Source organism: Carcharodon carcharias, chromosome 3 (genome assembly GCF_017639515.1).
Source record: "Carcharodon carcharias isolate sCarCar2 chromosome 3, sCarCar2.pri, whole genome shotgun sequence".
Taxonomy (NCBI): domain Eukaryota; kingdom Metazoa; phylum Chordata; class Chondrichthyes; order Lamniformes; family Lamnidae; genus Carcharodon; species Carcharodon carcharias.
In genome coordinates, this window is record NC_054469.1 from 5,724,516 (window position 1) to 5,742,246 (window position 17,731).

General features: G+C 52.2%; 1 protein-coding gene across 1 annotated transcript in view; it reads right to left on the reverse strand.

Moving 5' to 3' along the window:
- The window catches only part of wdr97 (WD repeat domain 97), a 308,844-nt gene that overhangs the window by 225,936 nt on the left and 65,177 nt on the right, over window positions 1–17,731 (reverse strand). Inside the window, exons 14-16 of the mRNA XM_041184562.1 lie at window positions 17,035–17,241; window positions 8,066–8,185; window positions 5,430–5,600 (exon numbers count right to left, since the gene is read on the reverse strand). Of these exons, the coding sequence (XP_041040496.1) occupies window positions 5,430–5,600; window positions 8,066–8,185; window positions 17,035–17,241 (498 nt within the window). The remainder of the gene's footprint in view (window positions 1–5,429; window positions 5,601–8,065; window positions 8,186–17,034; window positions 17,242–17,731) is intronic.

Here is a 17,731-nt window from a genome sequence, read left to right on the forward strand (position 1 = left end):
TTATGTCAAGGAGTTACATGTGTGTAAGATTGTTGTGGGAGGAATGGGTTTCAGTTCATGGGGCACCGGCACCATAACTGGGGTAGAAGGGAGCTGTTCGGGTGGGGCGGGCTTCACTTGAACCATGTGGGGACCAGTGTCCTGGCGAATTGAATAACTAGGACTCACCTGCTTTAGAATGAATCTCACCAGAACGTGAGCCCAGTCTCACCTACGCCGGAGCCCATTCACCTGGACAGGAGCCCAGTCTCACCTGGACAGGAGCCCAGTCTCACCTGGACAGGAACCCAGTCTCACCTGGACAGGAGCCCAGTCTCACCTGGACAGGAGCCCAGTCTCACCTGGACAGGAGCCCAGTCTCACCTGGACAGGAGCTCACTCTCACCTGGACAGGAGCTCACTCTCACCTGGACAGGAGCTCACTCTCACCTGGACAGGAGCTCACTCTCACCTGGACAGGAGCCCAGCCTCACCTGGACAGGAGCTCACTCTCACCTGGACAGGAGCTCAGTCTCACCTGGACAGGAGCCAGTCTCACCTGGACCGGAGCTCAGTCTCACCTGGACAGGAGCCCAGTCTCACCCGGACAGGAGCCCAGTCTCACCTGGACAGGAGCCCAGTCTCACCTGGACAGGAGCCCAGTCTCACCTGGACAGGAGCCCAGTCTCACCTGGACTGGAGCCCAGTCTCACCTGGACAGGAGCCCAGTCTCACCTGGACAGGAGCCCAGTCTCACCTGGATGGGAGCCCAGTCTCACCTGGACAGGAGCCCAGTCTCACCCGGACTGGAGCCCAGCCTCACCTGGACAGGAGCCCAGTCTCACCTGGACAGGAGCCCAGTCTCACCTGGACAGGAGCTCACTCTCACCTGGACAGGAGCCCAGTCTCACCTGGACCGGAGCCCAGTCTCACCTGGACAGGAGCCCAGTCTCACCTGGACAGGAGCCCAGTCTCACCTGGACAGGAGCTCACTCTCACCTGGACAGGAGCCCAGTCTCACCTGGACAGGAGCTCACTCTCAGCTGGACAGGAGCCCAGTCTCACCTGGACAGGAGCCCAGTCTCACCTGGATGGGAGCCCAGTCTCACCTGGACAGGAGCCCAGTCTCACCCGGACTGGAGCCCAGCCTCACCTGGACAGGAGCCCAGTCTCACCTGGACAGGAGCTCACTCTCACCTGGACAGGAGCCCAGTCTCACCTGGACCGGAGCCCAGTCTCACCTGGACAGGAGCCCAGTCTCACCTGGACAGGAGCCCAGTCTCACCTGGACAGGAGCCCAGTCTCACCTGGACAGGAGCTCACTCTCACCTGGACAGGAGCCCAGTCTCACCTGGACCGGAGCCCAGTCTCACCTGGACAGGAGCCCAGTCTCACCTGGACAGGAGCCCAGTCTCACCTGGACAGGAGCCCAGTCTCACCTGGACAGGAGCCCAGTCTCACCTGGACAGGAGCTCACTCTCACCTGGACAGGAGCCCAGTCTCACCTGGACAGGAGCTCACTCTCACCTGGACAGGAGCTCACTCTCACCTGGACAGGAGCCCAGTCTCACCTGGACCGGAGCCCAGTCTCACCTGGACAGGAGCCCAGTCTCACCTGGACTGGAGCCCAGTCTCACCTGGACTGGAGCCCAGTCTCACCTGGACAGGAGCCCAGTCTCACCTGGACAGGAGCTCAGCCTCACCTGGACAGGAGCCCAGTCTCACCTGGACAGGAGCCCAGTCTCACCTGGACAGGAGCCCAGTCTCACCCGGACAAGAGCCCAGTCTCACCTGGACAGGAGCCCAGTCTCACCTGGACAGGAGCCCAGTCTCACCTGGACAGGAGCCCAGTCTCACCTGGACAGGAGCCCAGTCTCACCTGGACAGGAGCCCAGTCTCACCTGGACAGGAGCTCACTCTCACCTGGACAGGAGCCCAGTCTCACCTGGACTGGAGCCCAGTCTCACCTGGACAGGAGCCCAGTCTCACCTGGACAGGAGCCCAGTCTCACCTGGACAGGAGCCCAGTCTCACCTGGACAGGAGCCCAGTCTCACCTGGACAGGAGCCCAGTCTCACCTGGACAGGAGCCCAGTCTCACCTGGACAGGAGCCCAGTCTCACCTGGACTGGAGCCCAGTCTCACCTGGACAGGAGCCAGTCTCACCCAGACAGGAGCCCAGTCTCACCTGGACAGGAGCCCAGTCTCACCTGGACAGGAGCCCAGTCTCACCTGGACAGGAGCTCAGCATCACCTGGACAGGAGCCCAGTCTCACCTGGACCGGAGCCCAGTCTCACCTGGACAGGAGCCCAGTCTCACCTGGACAGGAGCCCAGTCTCACCTGGACAGGAGCCCAGTCTCACCTGGACAGGAGCCCAGTCTCACCTGGACAGGAGCCCAGTCTCACCTGGACAGGAGCCCAGTCTCACCTGGACAGGAGCCCAGTCTCACCTGGACAGGAGCCCAGTCTCACCTGGACCGGAGCCCAGTCTCACCTGGACAGGAGCTCAGCATCACCTGGACAGGAGCCCAGTCTCACCTGGACAGGAGCCCAGTCTCACCTGGACAGGAGCCCAGTCTCACCTGGACCGGAGCCCAGTCTCACCTGGACAGGAGCCCAGTCTCACCTGGACAGGAGCCCAGTCTCACCTGGACAGGAGCCCAGTCTCACCTGGACAGGAGCCCAGTCTCACCTGGACAGGAGCCCAGTCTCACCTGGACAGGAGCCCAGTCTCACCTGGACAGGAGCCCAGTCTCACCTGGACAGGAGCCCAGTCTCACCTGGACAGGAGCCCAGTCTCACCTGGACAGGAGCCCAGTCTCACCTGGACAGGAGCCCAGTCTCACCTGGACAGGAGCCCAGTCTCACCTGGACAGGAGCCCAGTCTCACCTGGACAGGAGCCCAGTCTCACCTGGACAGGAGCCCAGTCTCACCTGGACAGGAGCCCAGTCTCACCTGGACAGGAGCCCAGTCTCACCTGGACAGGAGCCCAGTCTCACCTGGACAGGAGCCCAGTCTCACCTGGACAGGAGCCCAGTCTCACCTGGACAGGAGCCCAGTCTCACCTGGACAGGAGCCCAGTCTCACCTGGACAGGAGCCCAGTCTCACCTGGACAGGAGCCCAGTCTCACCTGGACAGGAGCTCAGTCTCACCTGGACAGGAGCCCAGTCTCACCTGGACAGGAGCCCAGTCTCACCTGGACAGGAGCCCAGTCTCACCTGGACAGGAGCCCAGTCTCACCTGGACAGGAGCCCAGCCTCACCTGGACAGGAGCCCAGTCTCACCTGGACAGGAGCCCAGTCTCACCTGGATGGGAGCCCAGTCTCACCTGGACAGGAGCCCAGTCTCACCCGGACTGGAGCCCAGTCTCACCCAGACAGGAACCCAGTCTCACCTGGACAGGAGCTCACTCTCACCTGGACAGGAGCCCAGTCTCACCTGGACAGGAGCCCAGTCTCACCTGGACAAGAGCTCACTCTCACCTGGACAGGAGCCCAGTCTCACCCGGACTGGAGCCCAGTCTCACCTGGACAGGAGCTCACTCTCACCTGGACAGGAGCCCAGTCTCACCCGGACTGGAGCCCAGTCTCACCTGGACAGGAGCCCAGTCTCACCTGGACAGGAGCTCACTCTCACCCGGACAGGAGCCCAGTCTCACCTGGACAGGAGCCCAGTCTCAGCTGGACAGGAGCTCACTCTCACCCGGACAGGAGCTCACTCTCACCTGGACAGGAGCCCAGTCTCACCTGGACTGGAACCCAGTCTCACCTGGACAGGAGCCCAGTCTCACCTGGACAGGAGCCCAGTCTCACCTGGACAGGAGCCCAGTCTCACCTGGACAGGAGCCCAGTCTCACCTGGACTGGAGCCCAGTCTCACCTGGATGGGAGCCCAGTCTCACCTGGACAGGAGCCCAGTCTCACCTGGACTGGAACCCAGTCTCACCTGGACCGGAGCCCAGTCTCACCTGGACAGGAGCCCAGTCTCACCTGGACAGGATCCCAGTCTCACCTGGACTGGAGCCCAGTCTCAGCTGGACAGGATCCCAGTCTCACCTGGACAGGAGCCCAGTCTCACCTGGACTGGAGCCCAGTCTCACCTGGACAGGAGCCCAGTCTCACCTGGACTGGAGCCCAGTCTCACCTGGATGGGAGCCCAGTCTCACCTGGACAGGAGCCCAGTCTCACCTGGACAGGAGCCCAGTCTCACCTGGACAGGAGCTCAGCATCACCTGGACAGGAGCCCAGTCTCACCTGGACAGGAGCCCAGTCTCACCTGGACTGGAGCCCAGTCTCACCTGGATGGGAGCCCAGTCTCACCTGGACAGGAGCCCAGTCTCACCTGGACTGGAACCCAGTCTCACCTGGACCGGAGCCCAGTCTCACCTGGACAGGAGCCCAGTCTCACCTGGACAGGAGCCCAGTCTCACCTGGACTGGAGCCCAGTCTCAGCTGGACAGGATCCCAGTCTCACCTGGACAGGAGCCCAGTCTCACCTGGACTGGAGCCCAGTCTCACCTGGACAGGAGCCCAGTCTCACCTGGACTGGAGCCCAGTCTCACCTGGATGGGAGCCCAGTCTCACCTGGACAGGAGCCCAGTCTCACCTGGACAGGAGCCCAGTCTCACCTGGACAGGAGCTCAGCATCACCTGGACAGGAGCCCAGTCTCACCTGGACAGGAGCCCAGTCTCACCTGGACAGGAGCCCAGTCTCACCTGGACAGGAGCCCAGTCTCACCTGGACGGGAGCTCACTCTCACCTGGACAGGAGCCCAGTCTCACCTGGACAGGAGCCCAGTCTCACCTGGACAGGAGCCCAGTCTCACCTGGACAGGAGCCCAGTCTCACCTGGACAGGAGCTCACTCTCACCTGGACTGGAGCCCAGTCTCACCTGGATGGGAGCTCACTCTCACCTGGACAGGAGCCCAGTCTCACCTGGACAGGAGCTCACTCTCACCTGGACAGGAGCTCACTCTCACCTGGACAGAAGCCCAGTCTCACCTGGACAGGAGCCCAGTCTCACCTGGATGGGAGCTCCCTCTCACCTGGACAGGAGCCCAGTCTCACCTGGACGGGAGCTCACTCTCACCTGGACAGGAGCCCAGTCTCACCTGGACAGAAGCCCAGTCTCACCTGGACAGGAGCCCAGTCTCACCTGGACAGGAGGCCAGTCTCACCTGGACAGGAGCCCAGACTCACCTGGACAGGAGCCCAGTCTCACCTGGACAGGAGCCCAGTCTCACCTGGACAGGAGCCCAGTCTCACCTGGACCGGAGCTCACTCTCACCTGGACGGGAGCTCACTCTCACCTGAAAACGAGCTCTGTCTCAGTCTCACCTTGACACTAAGACAGATCCCATGACTCACATATAAACAACGAACTCTTGATTGGACAGAGAGCTCCCGAGGAGCAGATTGTTGACAGAAATGTTCAATTTTAAATTCTTACTTTGGCATCTGGTTCAGGAAAGATTTTATCAAACCAGTCAGTTCCCTGGAAAATCGCGATGAATGCCGGAAGAGGAGGTGGTGTGGGTGCTTTTTGTACTTGTGATGATCGTCTTCGGAAGAATCGATCTTTGCCCACCATTGTTGTGGTCATTTTCCGTTCCTTCCTACCCTGCAGAAGAATTCATTCAGTGTCAGCTTCAAACACTCCCAGGACAGGTACAGCATGGGGTTAGATACAGAGTAAAGCTCCCTCTACACTGTCCCCATCAAACACTCCCAGGACAGGTACAGCACGGGGTTAGATACAGAGTAAAGCTCCCTCTACACTGTCCCCATCAAACATTCCCAGGACAGGTACAGCACGGGGTTAGATACAGAGTAAAGCTCCCTCTACACTGTCCCCATCAAACACTCCCAGGACAGGTACAGCATGGGGTTAGATACAGAGTAAAGCTCCCTCTACACTGTCCCCATCAAACATTCCCAGGACAGGTACAGCACGGGGTTAGATACAGAGTAAAGCTCCCTCTACACTGTCCCCATCAAACACTCCCAGGACAGGTACAGCACGGGGTTAGATACAGAGTAAAGCTCCCTCTACACTGTCCCCATCAAACACTCCCAGGGCAGGTACAGCATGGGGTTAGATACAGAGTAAAGCTCCCTATACTCTGTCCCCATCAAACACACCCAGGACAGGTACAGCACGGGGTTAGATACAGAGTAAAGCTCCCTCTACACTGTCCCCATCAAACACTCCCAGGACAGATACAGCACGGGGTTAGATACAGAGTAAAGCTCCCTCTGAACTGTCCCCATCAAACACTCCCAACGACAGGTACAGCACGGGGTTAGATACAGAGTAAAGCTCCCTCTACACTGTCCCCATCAAACACTCCCAGGGCAGGTACAGCACGGGGTTAGATACAGAGTAAAGCTCCCTCTGAACTGTCCCCATCAAACACTCCCAGGACAGGTACAGCACGGGGTTAGATACAGAGTAAAGCTCCCTCTACACTGTCTCCATCAAACACTCCCAGGACAGGTACAGCACGGGGTTAGATACAGAGTAAAGCTCCCTCTACACTGTCCCCATCAAACACTCCCAGGACAGGTACAGCATGGGGTTAGATACAGAGTAAAGCTCCCTCTACACTGTCCCCATCAAACACTCCCAGGACAGGTACAGCATGGGGTTAGATACAGAGTAAAGCTCCCTATACTCTGTCCCCATCAAACACTCCCAGGACAGGTACAGCACGGGGTTAGATACAGAGTAAAGCTCCCTATACTCTGTCCCCATCAAACACTCCCAGGACAGGTACAGCACGGGGTTAGATACAGAGTAAAGCTCCCTCTACACTGTCCCCATCAAACACTCCCAGGACAGGTACAGCACGGGGTTAGATAAAGAGTAAAGCTCCCTCTACACTGTCCCCATCAAACACTCCCAGGACAGGTACAGCACGGGGTTAGATACAGAGTAAAGCTACACTGTCCCCATCAAACACTCCCAGGACAGGTACAGCACGGGGTTAGATACAGAGTAAATCTCCCTCTACACTGTCCCCATCAAACACTCCCAGGACAGGTACAGCACGGGGTTAGATACAGAGCAAATCTCCTTCTACACTGGCCCCATCAAACACCACCTGGGCAGGTACAGCACGGGGTTAGATACAGAGTAAAGCTCCCTCTACACTGTCCCCATCAAACACTCCCTGGGCAGGTACAGCACGGGGTTAGATAGAGTGGAATGCCATTGAGTCCAATGTGAAGTACATATATTGAATCTTGCCAAGGGGAATAACAGCCTGTCTGTCCTGCAGGATGAATGAATGAATTTTTGTGGTTTTCAGTAATAGGGTTACAATACAATATGGATCCTGCTGGTGGCAGTGCTGCCTCTAAGTGCTCACCAGCACTATCGACAGGACTGCAGCAGCACTGCCACTGTCTGCAAAGTGTAAAACCTTTCTCCATCTGAAACATGAGGGTCAAGATTCAACACCAGCGGGTGCAAAATGGACTGTACCGGATCAGCAATTCAGTCTATCAGTGTGGCCCATCATCCATGAGCCTTAGCTCCCCTTCCGAGCCTTAATTTTAACCCCATGACTTTAGCTTTGTTCACAGTTAAAACTACACAAGTACATTCAAACACTTGGTTAACCCTACAGTTATCCAAAAGATCTAAAACTATACTTCCTACTTTAGGGAGAGAGAGAGAGAGAGATGACTGGGGAGTCAGAGACACAGAGAGCACAGACAGCCAGGCAATTGGAGAGAGAGAGACACACAACATTTGGGGAGACAGAGAAACATGCAGGGACAGATAAAAATCACACAGGCAGTTAGAAGCATACAGAGACAGACACATACAAAGTGACTTATATACAAACAGATGCTAAAAGCTATACAGTTTGACATACAAGAGAAAATATATTGAGAGAGACACAGGGTATCTATATGGGATAACATATGAGGAATACACAGTGATATCTGTGCTTTATATACACCATGTGATAATTCACTGGGTAATGTTGCAGGAACTGGAGAAGGTCTAAGCAATAAAACAGTGACATGGAGAGAGGGAGTGAGAGAAAGAAAGAGAGACCGCGGGGGAAGCATTACCACAGGAACAGGTACACTGATGCTGCTGCTTGCTTGCTTCTCCACTTTGTGAAGCTCCTCCTCCATTGCCTCCAGTTTGTCTCGGAAAATGCTGGAATGTTCAGTCATTGTGTCTGAGATCTGATTGAAGTAGGTCAGAGGTTAGAAATCCGGGCAACAGGATCCTGAGGGACAATAGTTAGTGACAATTCCGCAGGCTCTTGGCAGAACATACAGCAAGGCTTTGGGCTGACCTAGAGGTTGCCAACCCTCCAGGATGGTCTGGAGTTACGACTAATCTCCTGAACACGGCTGGGAACAAACCTGAGAAACAAATCATTCTTTGAACAGCATCCTGGGCTTTATTAATGAGGGAATAGAGTACAAAAACTGGGAAGTTATGTTAAACTCGTAAAAAACACTAGCTCACCCTCAACTGGAGTATTGTGTCCTGCTCTGGGCTCCACACTTTAGGAAGGTTTAGAGAGGATGCAGAAAAGGTTCATGAGAATGGTTCCAGGGATGAGGAACTTCCAGCTATGAAGATAGATTGGAGATGTTGGGACTGTTCTCCTTGAAGAAGAGAAGGCTGAGAGGAGATTTGATAGAGGCATTCAAAATCATGAGGGCTCTGGACAGAGTAGAAAGGGAGAAACTGTTCCCATTGGTGTAAAGATCGAGAACGAGAGGGCACAGATTTAAGGTAATTGACAAAAGAAGCAATGGAGGCATGAGGAGAAACATTTTCACACAGCGAGTGGTTAGGATCTGGGATGCGCTGAGAGTGTGGGGGAGGCAGATTCAGTCAAGGCTTTCAAAAGAGAATCAGACTGTTATCTGAAAAGGAAGAATGTGCAGGGTTACAGGGAGAAGGCAGGAGAATGGCACTGAGGGAATTAATCATTTGACAAGCCGGTGCAATCACTTCTGCTGTAATAATCCTGTGACTCTGTGAGATGCTAAAAATGATTAAAGTAAATGGACAGAGAGAGAGAATCTATTTCCCTGGTTTGGGGGGCCTGAGGCTATGGGGCAAAGTCTAGAAATTAAGAGTTAGGCCTGTCAGGAGTGAGATTAGGAAACACGTCTACACATAGAGGATGGGAGAAGTTTGAAACTCTGTCAGCTAATGCTGGATCAGTGGTTGCTGTTACATCTGAGATTGAGAGCATAGCAACAGGAGTAGGCCATTCAGCCCATCGAGCTTGCTCCACCATTCAAACGGATGAATGGCTGACCGGCTGAGTGAAGACTTGGAGTTCAATGAGAGGGATCTCACCCCAAAAAGAATTGGTTCTTGCTCTACTACAGGGGAAGGAGATAGCTGTTTGGTGAATATCTGGTAAGTGGGTAAGTTCTATTCTATCCCTAAGGTTTAAAATAGTGCACAATTTGGTGGTAAAGTTAATAAAATATATAAGAAAGTAACATACATAAGTGATTAATATAATTACATAATTATTTAAAACGCATTAAGGGTGGCAGGACAGGTGATGTGTGAAGGCTGCAGCATGTGGGAGCTCCTGGATAACATTGTGATCCTGGCAAACACTCCTGCAGTAAGCGTTTGCAGCGCGAGGGACTTTGGCTCAGAGACATTGAGCAGGAGGCTGAGCTGCAGACACTGCGACACATCAGGGAGGGGGAAAGTTACCTGAATGCTTTATACCAGGAGGCAGTCACACCCACAAAATCAGAAAATGCTGGAAAAACTCAGCAGTTCTAACAGCACCTGTAGAGAGAAAAACAGAGTTAATGTTTCGAGTCCGTATGACCCTTCTTCAGAGTAGTCACACCACTTAGGAAAGGGTCTTCTGATTTGGTCAGTGGCCAGGGACAGGAGGGTGTGACTGTGAGTGAGGCAGGTAAAGGGACCCAGAGGGCAGGAGTGTGAGCCTCTGCAAAGCTCCAACAGGTTTGACGGCTCTCTCAGCTTGTTTGGATGAGAGTGGGGATTTTTTTTAAATTCATTCATATGATGTGGGCTTCGCTGGCTGGGCCCAGCATTTATTGCCCACCCCTAGTTGCCCTTGAGTAGGTGGTGGTGAGCTGCCTTCTTGAACCGCTGCAGTCCATGTGGTGTAGGTACACCCAAAGTGCTGTTAGGGAGGGAGTTCCAGGATTTTGACCCAGCGACAGTGAAGAAACAGCAATATTTTTCCAAGTCAGGATGGTGAGTGACTTGGAGGGGAACTTCCAGGTGGTGGTGTTCCCATCTATCTGCTGCCCTTGTCCTTCTAGATGGTAGTGGTCATGGGTTTAGAAAGTGCTGTCTGAGGAGCCTTGGTGAGTTCCTGCAGTGCATCTTGTAGATGGTACACACACTGCTGCTACTGTGCGTCAGTGGTGGAGGAAGTGAATGTTTGGGGATGAGGTGCCAATCAAGTGGGCTGCTTTGTCCTGGATGCTGTCAAGCTTCTTGAGTGTTGTAGAAGCTGCACACATCCTGGCAAGTGGAGAGTATTCCATCACACACCTGACTTGTGCCTTGTAGATGGTGGACAGGCTTTGGGGAGTCAGGAAGTGAGTTACTCGTTGCAAAATTCTTAGCCTCTGACCTGCTCTTATAGCCAAAGTATTTATATGGTGAGTCCAGTTCAGTTTCTGGTCAATGGTAACGCCCAGGATGTTGATTGTGGGGGATTCAGTGATGGAAATGCCATTGAATGTCAAGGGGCAATGATTGGATTCTCTCTTGTTGGAGATGGTCATTACCTGACACTTGTGTGGCGCAAATGTTACTTGCCACTTGTCAGCCCAAGCCTGGATATTGTCCAAGTCTTGCTGCATTTGAACATGGACTGCTTCAGTATCTGAGGAGTCACAAATGGTGCTGAACAACAATCATCAGCGAACAACCCCACTTCTGGCCTTATGATGGAAGGAAAGTCATTGATGAAGCAGCTGAAGATGGTTGGGCCAAGGACACTACCCTGAGGAACTCCTGCAGCGATGTGCTGGAGCTGAGATGATTGACCTCCAACAACCACAACCATCTTCCTTTGTGCTCGGTATGACTCCAACCAGCGGAGAGTTTTCCCCCTGATTCCCATTGACTCCAGTTTTGCTCGGGCTCCTTGATACCACACTCGGTCAAATGATGCCTTGATGTCAAGGGCAGTCACTCTCACCTTACCTGGGGAGTTCAGCTCTTTTGTCCATGTTTGAACCAAGGCTGTAATGAGGTCAGCAGCTGAGTGGCCCTGGAAGAACCCAAACTGGACATCAATGAACAGGTTATTGCTAAGCAAGTGCTGCTTGATAGCACTGTTGATGACCCCTTCCATCACTTTACTGATGATCCAGAGTAGATTGATGGGGCGGTAATTGATCGGGTTGGATGTGTCCTGCTTTTTGTGTACAGGACATACCTGGGCAATTTTCCACAGAGGTTTCCACAGTTTGCTCATCCACATAGGACTGCAGGGTGGATGAACAAACTGACCATGGCACTGTGGTATAGGAAGCCATCCAAATGGGGGGGAGCAAAAAAGAATGTAGTGGGGAAAGTATAGTGAGGGGGATTGACACTGTTCTCTTTAGCAAACAGCGAGAGTCCAGACAGATGTGTTGCCTGCCCGGTGCCTGGGTTCAAGAATTCTGCTCAGGGCTGGAGAGGAACTTGCAGTTGGAGGGGAGGATCCAGTGGTCGTGGTCCATGTAGGTACCAACGACATAGTCAGTATGAGGAACAAGGCACCAAATTAAGAAGCAGAACCTCAAAGGTAAAGTTTCTGGATTATTACCTGAGCCACATGCAAATTGGCATAGGACAATTAAAAGTAGAGAAATTAACGTGTGGCTCAAAGGCTGGTGTGAGAGAAGTGGGTTCCGGTTCATGGGGCACTGGCACCAGTACTGGGGAAAGTGGGATCTGTACCGTTGGGACAGTCTACACCTGAACTGCGCTGGAACTGGTATCCTCATGAGCCACCTAACTAGGGAAGTAGAGAGAGTTTTAAACTGAATAGTGGGGGCAAGGGATCAAATTTGGGAAGATGTGGTAAATCAAAGGGTAGAGAGAAGGCAAGAGAGAAATGTATTAATATAGTATTAATGATAAACAGACTTAAAACGACAAACTAAAGGCTCTGTATCTAAATGCAAGTAGCATTTGAAATAAAACAAATGAACTCATAGCGCAAATAGAAATAAATAAGTATGATCTGATAGCCATTACAGAGACATGGCTGCAGGATGACATAGATTGGGACCTGAATATTGAAGAGTATGTGACATTTAGAAAGGACAGGAAGTTAGGAAAAGGTGGAGGGGTGGCTCAGTTAATTAATGATGGAATTAGCACATTAGAGAGGGATGACCTATGTTCCGGAAACCAGGATGTAGAAGCGGTTTGGATTGAGATAAGGAATGATGAAGGCAAGAAGTCACTTGTGGGATTGTGTACAGGCCTCCTAATTGTAACTACACAGTAGGACAGAGTATAAAATGAGATATAATGGGAGCTTGCCAGAAAGGCACAGTAATAATCATGGGGGATTTTAATCTACGTACACAATGGAAAAATTAGATGGGCAAAGGTAGGCAAAGGTAGCATAGATGAGGAGCTCATAGAATGTTTTTGGGATAGTTTCTTAGAACAGCACATTCTGAAGCCAACCAGAGAGCAGGCTATGCTAGGCCTGGTATTGAGCAATGAAGTAGGATTAATTGATAACCTCCTAGTGAAGGCACCCCTAGGTAGCAGCGATCATAATATGATTGAATTTTACATTAATTTTGAGGGAGAAATGAGTGTGTCCAAGGCTAGCATTTTAAGCTTAAATGAGGGTAATTATGAGGGCATGAAAGCAGAGCTAGCTAAACCTATTTCGATCCCTTCCCCCCACCCCACTCGGGCTGTCTGTACCTTGCTCATCCTGCTTTCTACCCTTAATGTCACCTATTAGCACATTCCTTAGATAATATCACCACCTTCAACACCTCTTTGTCCTTTTGTCTATGACATCTTTTGGCTATCTCCACCTATCACTGGCCCTCTATCCAGCTCTACCTGTCCCACCCCCCTTAAACCAGCTTATATTTCACCTCTTTTCTATTTTTCCTTAGTTCTGTTGAAGAGTCATATGGACTCGAAACGTTGACTGTGTTCCTCTCTGCAGATGCTGTCAGACCTGCTGAGTTTTTCCAGGTATTTTTGTTCTGGAGTATAGTGTGCAGTTTTGGTCTCCTTACCTAAGAAAGGATATACTCGCAATAGAGGGAGTGCAGCAAAGGTACAGCAGACTGATGCCTGGGATGGCAGGATTGTCACATCAGGAGAAATTGGGCCGACCAGGCCTGTATTCACTGGAGTTTAGAAGAATAAGAGGGGATCTCATTGAAACATATAAAATTCTGATAGGGTTTGACAGACTGGGTGCAGGGGTGATATTTCCTCTGGCTGGGGGTGTCTAGAACAAGGGGTCACAGTCTCAGGATACGGGGCAGACCATCTAGGACTGAGATGAGGAGAAACTTCTTCACTCAGAGGGTGGTGAACCTGTGGAATTATCTACCACAGAGGCTGTGGGGGCCAAGTCACTGAATGTATTTAAGAAGGAAATAGATAGATTTCTGGACTCAAAAGACATCATGGGGTATGGAGAGAAAGCGGGAGTACAGCGTTGAGATAGAGGATCAGCCATGATCATACTGAATGGCGGAGCAGGCTCAAAGGGCCGAATGACCTGCTCCTGCTCCTATTGTCTATGTTTCTACGTAGGCAGAACCTTCCAAACCTACAACCACTACCATCTGGAAGGACAAAGGCTGGAGATGGATGGGAACCCCACCATCTAGAAATTCCCCTCCAAGTCACTCACCATCCTGACTTGGAAATATATCACCGTTCCTTCACTGTCGCTGTGTCAAAATCCTGGAACTCCCTCCCTAACAGCACGGTGGGTGTACCTACACCACATGGACTGCAGCGGCTCAAGAAGGCAGCTCACCACCACCTTCTCAAGGGCAATTAGGTTTGGGCAATGAATGCCCCCACCCAGCCAGCGATGCCCACATCCCGTAAAAGAATAAAAAGAAAATTTGAAAACCAGGAGCCCCTGCAGGTCAACGAGCACAGGGGAGGTAATAGACTTCACAATAATGACACTTCTGAGGAACTATGAAGTGCAACAAAGATCATTTTTGCTCAGCAAGTTCCCAATGAGAGAAGTGATCTGATCTCCCGTTTTTAACAATGTTGGTTGAGGAATAAATATTGGCCCAGGTCACCAGGGAGAGCTGCTCTTTAAAATTGTGCCATGGGATATTTTATATCCACTGGAGAGGGCACACAACACTCGTCCTATTATCTGTTCAAAAGATGGCAGATTGACAGGTGCAGCACTCCCTCAGTACTGACCCTCTGACAGTGCAGCACTCCCTCAGTACTGACCCTCTGACAGTGCAGCACTCCCTCAGTACTGATCCCCTGACAGTGCGGCACTCCCTCAGTACTGATCCCCTGACAGTGCGGCACTCCCTCAGTACTGACCCCCTGACAGTGCAGCACTCCCTCAGTACTGACCCTCTGACAGTGCGGCACTCCCTCAGTACTGACCCTCCGACAGTGCAGCACTCCCTCAGTACTGGCCCTCTGACAGTGTGGCAATCCCTCAGTACTCACCCTCCGACGGTGCGGCGCTCCCTCAGTACTGACCATCCGACAGTGCAGCACTCCCTCAGCACTCACCCTCCGACAGTGCAGCACTCCCTCAGTACTGACCCTCCGACAGTGCAGCACTCCCTCAGTACTGACCCTCTGACAGTGCAGCACTCCCTCAGTACTGACCCTCCTACAGTGCAGCACTCCCTCAGTACTGACCCTCTGACAGTACAGCACTCCCTCAGTACTGACCCTCTGACAGTACAGCACTCCCTCAGTACTGACCCTCTGACAGTACAGCACTCCCTCAGTACTGACCCTCTGACAGTGCAGCACTCCCTCAGTACTGACCCTCCAACAGTGCAGCACTCCCTCAGTACTGACCCTCCGACAGTGCAGCACTCCCTCAGTACTGACCCTCTGACAGTGCAGCACTCCCTCAGTACTGACCCTCTGACAGTGCAGCACTCCCTCAGGAAGCACGGGGTGGATAGGTGAACAGGACATGGTGTGAGTTAGGATGACATTTTTGGATGAACTGAAGTGAGAAATGTGTGGTAAAAATACTGAATATGTAACCAACATTGCTCTCTTTACCTCTGAACGTTTGAGGGTAGGATTGACCTGAGTCCAGCTGCTCTAATGAGGTGCAGACTTAGCAGGGTTGAAATGTGGTGATAATTTTTCTGGGAATCTGATCTGGGAATAGACAATGCTCGCCGTGCATTTGGCACCAGACTGCTTAGAATAGAAAAGAAGGTGATAATGGGGGCGTGGGGTCTGTCACTGCACCTGTCACAGGTGATCCTGGGAACAATGTCTCAGTCACAGGAATCTACAATATTCCCAGGTATCCACTCACTGTAACCTTCCACAGAGGGACAATATACTTGCATCGGAGACGCTACAGCGAAGGTTCACTAGATTGGTCCCTCCGGTGAGGGGAGTTGTCTTATGATGAGATGCTGAGTAAATTGGGTTTATATTCTCTGGAGTTTAGGAGAATGAGAGGCGATCTCATTGAAAATTGCAGCTATGAGGAGAGATTGGAAAGGCTGGGGTTGTCTTCCTTAGAACAGAGGAGGCTAAGGGGTGACTGAACTGAGATGTACAAAATTATGAGAGGTAGATGGGAAAGACTTGTTTCCCCTAGCTGAGGGGTCGATTACCAGGGGCAGAGAGTTAAGGTGATTGATTGATGGATTAGAGGGGACACGAGGAAAAACTTTTTCACCCAGAGAGTGGTGGGCGTCTGGAATTCACTGCCTAAGTTGGTGGTTGAGGCTCAAATGCTCAACTCATTTAAAATGTACCTGGATCTGCATCTGAAGCGCTGTAACCTGCAGGGCTACGGACCAGGTGCTGGAAAGTGGGACTAAAATGAGCAGCTGGTTTCTTTTCCATCTTTTTCTGGGTGACACCAGACACGATGGGCTGAATGGCCTCTTCCTGTGGGGTAACCTTTCTCCGATTCTATGGAAACCTACAAGGGTTTCTGAGGGGGTTTGTTAGGGTGGGCACTGAGGGATTGTTTCACTGATCGGGGAATCTAAAACACGGGGACAGTCTAAGGATAAAGGGGCTTGTTCATTTAGGACTGAGATGAGGAGAAATTACTCCACTCAAAGGGTTGTGAATCTTTGGAATTCTCTACCCCAGAGGGTTGTGTTTGCTCCATCGTTGAATACATTTAAGGCTGGGAGAGGGAGATTTTTAGTCTCTCAGGGAATTAAGGGGCATGGGGAGTGGGCAGGACAATGGAGTTGAAACCCAAGATCAGCCATGATGGTATTGAACAGCAGAGCAGGCTCGATGGGCCGAATGGTCTACTCCTACTCCTATTTCTTATGTTCTTATGAAATCAGAAAGCATTTCTTCACACGAGGAGAGTCGATGCAGGGGAGGGTTGGCAGGGGTGGGGTCAGTTACCAGTCGGAGTTTTCAGTGCTGCAATGAATAAACGTTTTGGGGTTCAGATCTGAGTTTGGGGGGACAGATGGGATTAAAGGTACAGACCAGTGTCCAGGGCTGAGCCCAAGCCACTATCCACTGTGAAAGGCTGCTATGCTGAGCCCTGATTCCGTGGGATCCCTACCTACAAACACTGCCCTCCCCATCCCCATCCCCTCCCACCAGCCTCTCGACATAATCCAGTTTGAGCCTCATCTTCTTCCCTTTCCCTCCCCTATCTTCTGCCTGCCCCCACCCCCTCACCCTGCGTCTCACCCATCCCCCTTCACATCCAACTCACATTCCCGCGAAATCCTCCCCTTCCCCCATCCCCTCCTTCTCGCCCTCCACTGCCCACATACCTTCTCCCCTTCCCCACCCTCTCCTACATCCCTCACCCTACCCACCACAGGGAAGTGTTCTGTAACCATACCTGGTCTTCCTTCGACTCTACTTTGGGCTGCGTCTTTAACTCCACTTTGAGCCTCAGTTCAGACTCCACTTTGGATTCCGGCTCTGTGTCCAGGATTTGGGAAAGTTCCAGGGTCCAGAGGAGGCACAAAATCACGGAATTTGGGATGTAGCCGTCCAGGGCAATGGGGATAAAGGGAACTCCAGCTGAACTGGGCCAACCGCTGGCCTGTGGAACAGAGAAATTTGTCAGGAATTAACAAGTAGTCTGCACGCAAGCATGTTAACATACAAGTGATATTATAATTTCTAACCGGGTGCTACACATTCCACCACCAAACATTTGGAAAGTAAGGAAGGACTTGCATTTCTACAACATCTTTCACCACTTGAAATTCTTCACAACACAATGAAATACTTTTCAGGAACAATGGATTTTTGTAAAGCTAGTTCTCCAAAACAACAATGAGATTTTTTTTTTCTCTTTCACCGGAAGTGGGTTCGCTGGCTGGGCCCAGCATTTATTGCCCATCCCTAATTGCCCTTGAGAAGGTGGTGGTGAGCTGCCTTCTTGAACCGCTGCAGAACATATTGGCCCCAGGACACCAAGGAGAACTCCCCTGCTCTTCAAACTTGTGCCATGAGATCTTATATATGCACTGGAGATGACAGATAACTTTCATATTAATGGGTTGTTCAAAGAATGGCAGATTTGACAG